Source organism: Bison bison, unplaced genomic scaffold (assembly GCF_000754665.1).
Source record: "Bison bison bison isolate TAMUID 2011002044 unplaced genomic scaffold, Bison_UMD1.0 scf7180017864468, whole genome shotgun sequence".
Lineage (NCBI taxonomy): Eukaryota > Metazoa > Chordata > Mammalia > Artiodactyla > Bovidae > Bison > Bison bison.
In genome coordinates, this window is record NW_011495029.1 from 452522 (window position 1) to 458082 (window position 5561).

Here is a 5561-nt window from a genome sequence, read left to right on the forward strand (position 1 = left end):
ATATTTAGGAGGAATCGCGTGACCTGGGGAGTAGGGCTATTCTACTGTGTGGCTTCTAAGCCTCCTCTTCCTCAACTCAGGTCTGAGAATCTGAGTTCTCAGATTTCAGCTTTAGAATGATCTTAAATGGGATGCTAGGAGCTGGGAAAGCAATGAAAGAAATCCACTGACATGAGGACCAAGCTATAAAAAAAATCTTTATTTCATGTACCAGGATTTTTTTTTTCTTTTTTCAGTTTTCAGCTTTTTAAAATTTTTTTCTGTTAACAGTCTGAAAAAAAAAAGGACCCACCAAGAAAATAAAATGGAGGTTGGTTTCTTGAACTGGTTTGAGCTGGACATGAGCAATTGTCCACCCTGGCAAGTGGCGCCTTCACGGTCCTGAACCCAGCTCCTTCCCTCCAGGCCCCCTAGCCCTTTCACCCTATACCTGCATGGCCTTCTTCAAGGGGACCCAGGCCCCAGGCCTCATGGCCCAGGAAAAAGTGCTGATTGCCATCCCAGACACTCTGCCAGGACTCAGAGAACTGGGGTCAAGTTTCCTCTTTGGACAGTGCCCACTTGTTGTTTTCTTGGGGCTTCTCCCTTATCTCTCCTACTTGATCCTTTCAGGTTTGGAATCTGGGGGGGCAGTGGGCAAGGCTGAGGTGGGAAGGGAGCGATTATGACTTCTGCTCAGACTGAGAAATACTGGGTGGCCCCCACCCCTGGCTTTGGCTGCCATGACTCTGTCCTGGAGCCCCCGTGGCCTCCAGGGAACTTCCAGGTTGGCGGGCAGATATTCTGTCTTGTGGCTCAGGCTGGGTTTAGGGTTCCAGCTGCTACTGATCTGAGAAAAGAGCTTTCCTTCCCCAGACAAAGGATGGGAAGGGCAGCTGGGAGTGGGCAAGCCCCTGAAGCTTTTCCAGCCATTCCCCCAACCCCCCCAGAGCTCAATTTAAGAGAAGGCCAGGCCAATGTCCAGAAAGAGACAAACCAAGCCATGCTGATGGGGGCAGGAGGGGCCCCTGCCTTCAGCACAGTAACTGGCAGGCTGGGCTGAAATTCAAGCTTGGGAAAGCGATTGGTTTTCTTTCCTTCTGAATGGGCCTTGCTGCTCTGGGGAAAAAGGGGAGCAACATGGGACACCCTCAAACTTTAGTCTGTAGTCTAAGGTTAGCTTTGGGGTTGTTCCTCACGCTGGGACCAACTGTGTAAAGCTCTGCTCTCCATCTCTCAGCCTTCACCTGTCCCAGCAAACCTCAGGGGAAACTCCTTTCCCCTGACCCCCAAACACTATGGGGGAAGCCTGGTGGCTGATCTTCCTCCAAGGAAGTCCCCTCTGCTCTCTGTGACCGGATTATGGAAGTCAAGAAAGAGGACACAAAACAAAGAGTGGCTTTGGGGCCCTCTGGGACCTTTCCCTCTCTGTCTGAACGGCAGAATACATTTGCTCACGTGTGTATTTTTGCTTTGACATTGGATGTAGGGGCAGGGGGTTGGGAGCACAGTGAGGAGGCATATGGTGCGTGCATGTGTGTGTGTGTGTGTGTATGGCTGAGCATCTGAGTGGCTGACTGATGATTTGGGAATGTCTGGGGGCTGGATGGCAGCCATTCTGGTCATCCCTTGGCATCCTCCTCTGGGCAGGTGGCAGATCTTAAGAGTATGGACACCAAGCATGAGAATGTGCCTTCAGAGCTCATCTGGGCCAATCCACATGTTTATACAGGGAGAAACTGAGGCCCAGGGAAGCCTCAAAGCCGGGGATTCCAGAATCCAGAGCGGGATTCCAGACTAGTGCCCTTTCCATGCATGCAAACTGTGTGAGTGTGTGTTGTGTGTGTGTGTGTGCATGTGGTGTGGTGAAAGGGTGTGCATGAACAAAAAGGCCAGTATGGAGCTGTGTCGTCAATGGCTTTGGAGGGCATGAGCCAGTCTTCTCTGAATCCTGCTACTGGCTGGGGAACTGGATGGAAGGGTTTGGACTGAGTGTGTGTCCCCATGAGTGATTCCACTGCTGGGCTTCGAGGACTGTGAGAGTGTGTGTGTGTGAGTGTGGGAATGGGTGTGCTATCTCCCTTGTGTGGAGCAGATTCTCAATGATGGTTCTCTCTCTTTCATATGAGCAGCACTTTCCCGGAGGAAGGAAAGACATCTTTTGTCACAGCCCCTGTGGCTCCCTGGGGCCTCTCCCTTTCCCCTCCTGCTTGAAGCCCAGCTCTCATCTCTCACAACAGCTTGTTGGTTTTTTAAAATGGATTTGTATGTTTGTTTTCTGTTTTCTCTTTACAAGTTCCCTGCTAAATTTTAAGTCCCCCACCCCACCCCATTTTTTTTGTTTGTTTTCACAGTTTAAAGCTGGAAAAGAATTAAAAGAAAAATACTATCTGATTTTCTTGCAAGTAAATCCACTTATTATATATTTACATTTATTTATAGTCTGTGGTTTTTTTATTAAAAAAAAATCACCACTTGTTTTTCCTTTTTCTTTTGTAAAAAGAAACCTTTTTGCAGTGTCATTGTTGGACCCGCTGGGCCCTGAGGGGGCTTCAGCGAGTCCAAGGACCCCCAAAGGGTCAGTGAGCCCCCTTCCCAAGGGGTTGGGGGCCGATGAGTCTGGGGGTCCGCCATCGCCCCAGGGTCATCGCATGGCCCTGAGGTGAGGGGTGAGGAGGGAGAGATGCTTTATATCCCCCCGGGGGGTGGGCATCTCCTGCCCACAAGGACAGGAGCTTGGGGTGGTGACCCCAAGAGGCTCACCCTGAGGATTCCGGGGTTTTCCGGGCATCTCAGCAAGCCACTAGCAGCCATCCCCTCTCCTTCCCTTCCCTCAAGGCCTAGGAAGTCATCACAGTGGGTTAAGGACCATAAGGACTGGGAACCCCAGGGCTGGGCAAGCCCCAGATGCACCCCCCTCCAGGCACCTTTCGGACAGGAGGGACCAAGGACTCTTGGGTCACCTGGAGGCCTACAATTGCCCCATCAATGCTGGGTGGAGCCGGCTCGCAAGCCACCGAGCTTGCCCAGCGTTCCTGGGGCACCCATCCTGAGGCTCCAGGGACCTGGCAGTGACCAAGAGGCTAACCTGGCCCCGGGGCCCCTGAGTCTCCACCTCCCCCACTCTCCCAGGGAGGCGGAGCCCGCTTGGGGTTAAAGGGAACAGAAAAGTAACTCTCCCTGCGTTAAAAAAAAAAAAAAAGTAACATAAACCCCTGATAAATGCAAAGAACGTTTCCCTTCCTTTCTGCTCCTTCTCATTTTTTTTTTTTTTGCTTTAATATTATCTTGGTTCCCTTGTATGTTTTCATTTAAATTAGTTTTTATTAAATGTTAAAATAATGGTACATGGGAAATCATGCATTTTCATTTAGATTTATTTTCTATTTTTAATTTTTATCCTCTCGCTTTTTTTTAAAGTTTGTTTTTCCTTCCCTCGTTTATATTTTTGCACATTTATTGTTTTGCCTTTGTTCCTCTTATATGTTGTTATTTTTTTTTTTAATTTACTTGTTATGTTTTTCTCTTTTTTTGTTGTTTTTTTGTTTTTGTTTTGCTTGCCTTTTGAAAGGTTTGTCCCCCCTGGTATGGTTTGGTGTCCCCGCCCCCCACCCTCCCTTCACCCCCCCGGCCATCCCGCGGGCCGCGCCCCTCCTCCCGGCTCTGGGCGGCGCCGGCGAGGCCCCCGTGGGCTTCATACAGGGGTGGTCCTGCGGTTGGCTGTGTTGGAGTGGAGAGAGTCTTTGTTCTCCTTCTGGATACAGTTGTGAACTTGGAGGAAGCTGTTATCCCTGTCGGAGTTGTAGGTGGCGGTGGGCGTGGTAGCGGCCTTCAGGGGGTCCCTGCTGAGGGTGTACATGGAGATCTCCGTGGACGGCAAGGTGTTGAAGCCCTTGATGCCCACGGGGGAGGCGTCCCTGGAGTGTGAGGGCTCGGTGGAGCGCGAGCTGGAGCGGCTGCGGCGCTGGTAGCGGTAGCGGTAACTGGGGATGCGGGTGATGGCGGAGGCCTGGAGGTAGTCCGTGGCGCGGGCTGTGGCCCGCAGCTGTTTGTGCCGGTCGATAAACATGTGCACGGCCAGCACCCCGACCATCTCGGCGATGATGAAGGACAGGGCCCCGAAGTAGAAGGACCAGCCGTAGGAGTAACTATTCTTTTTGGAGTCGCTCTTGGAGGGGTCTCCGGCATTGGCAGATATGTACACTATAATGCCAATGATGTTACTCAGACCTGCGGGCGGGATGGGTGTGGAGAGGAGGCAGGGTGGAGGGGAAAGCAGAAATAATGATGGTTAGTATCCAAGGAGGATGCCAGGCCCTGGGCAGGATGGCGGTAGGCGGACACCTGGATGTGCTTTCCCTGGTCCAGCCGTTTTTGTGGAGAATGGATGGGCTGATATAGGGGGAAGTTGCAAGCATCACCTTACTATCCTATCATTCTGTTTGGAGAGAGCCAGAAAGGGAAGAGCTAACAGAATCACAGATACGGGAAGAAGGGAGAGAACAACGGGGCATTCTACAATATACTGAGTAATAATAATATTAGTTATTGAGCATTTACTACCTGCTTTCACAGCTGAGTGCTTTGCAAAGGGTTTGCAGATGAGAAAACAGATTGCAGAGAGGTTAAGTAAGTTGCTTAAGGCTGCATTGGGATTTGAAGCTGTTGTAGCAGGGGGTTAGGGCTTCCCTGGTGGCTCAGTTTTAAAGAATCTGCCTGCCAATGCTTGCCACTGCAGTTCAATCCCTGGGTCAGGAAGATCCCCTGGAGAAGGAAATGGCAACCCATTCCAGTATTCTTGCCTGGACTTGATGGGCTACAGTCCATAGGGTATGAAAGAGTCGGACACAACTTAGAGTCTAAATAAGAACCACAGGCAAGGGGTTAAGTCTGGTTCCTGGAGCCAGACTGCCTATATGCAAAGCCTTTGGCAAGGTAACCATCATCTGAGTTTCCATATCTGTGAAGTGGATATAATAATAGTGCTTGCTTCTTTTAGGTTGGGGGAAGATTAATACACATGAATACGTATGAGTTACTACTACATGTGAGTTAATACACATGAAAGCTGTTAAGAGTCTGCGTGTGGTAAGTGCTGCTTAAACGTTAGTTGTCGTTATTAAATGGCTTATGCTACAACCCATGTTCTTCTTCTGGCATCTGAAGCCAGTGTGACTTGTCACGTAGCTGTGCTGAGAAATGTGGTTTTGAATGCCTGCCTGCTCCCACCTGGGTAGGACAGGGAGGGAAGCGGGTGATGAGGATAGACCCAGCACTGGGAGTGGGGCCTTCTCTCAGGAGGTGGGGGAAAGGTGAGTCACTGGGCTAAAGGTCAGGTGTGGGGGCAATCCCGGTGGACTCAGTGGAGGGCTCAGGCCTGGCTATGGCGAGGGAGCCCAGCACAGCCTGCCTTCTGTGCGACTTGGCCTGTTGGAAGGTCCAGAAATCCCTCTCCTCTCTCCCCTCCTTTCTCTGCCAGGCCCCTCCAGTCACCAGGCCCCGCAACCTCAGCCTCCTCCCTGCTGGTGGGCCTGGCCTCGGGCCACCTGGCGCAGCAGCTCTTACCTGCAGACACGAAGAAG

The 5561-nt window shown here is 51.2% G+C and overlaps 1 protein-coding gene across 1 annotated transcript in view; it reads right to left on the reverse strand.

Moving 5' to 3' along the window:
• Window positions 1-3673: 3673 nt before the first annotated feature.
• Window positions 3674-5561, reverse strand: part of CACNG2 (calcium channel, voltage-dependent, gamma subunit 2) — a 123112-nt gene continuing 121224 nt past the window's right edge. The window contains exon 4 of the mRNA XM_010860545.1: window positions 3674-4217. Coding sequence (XP_010858847.1) covers window positions 3674-4217 — 544 coding nt within the window. The remainder of the gene's footprint in view (window positions 4218-5561) is intronic.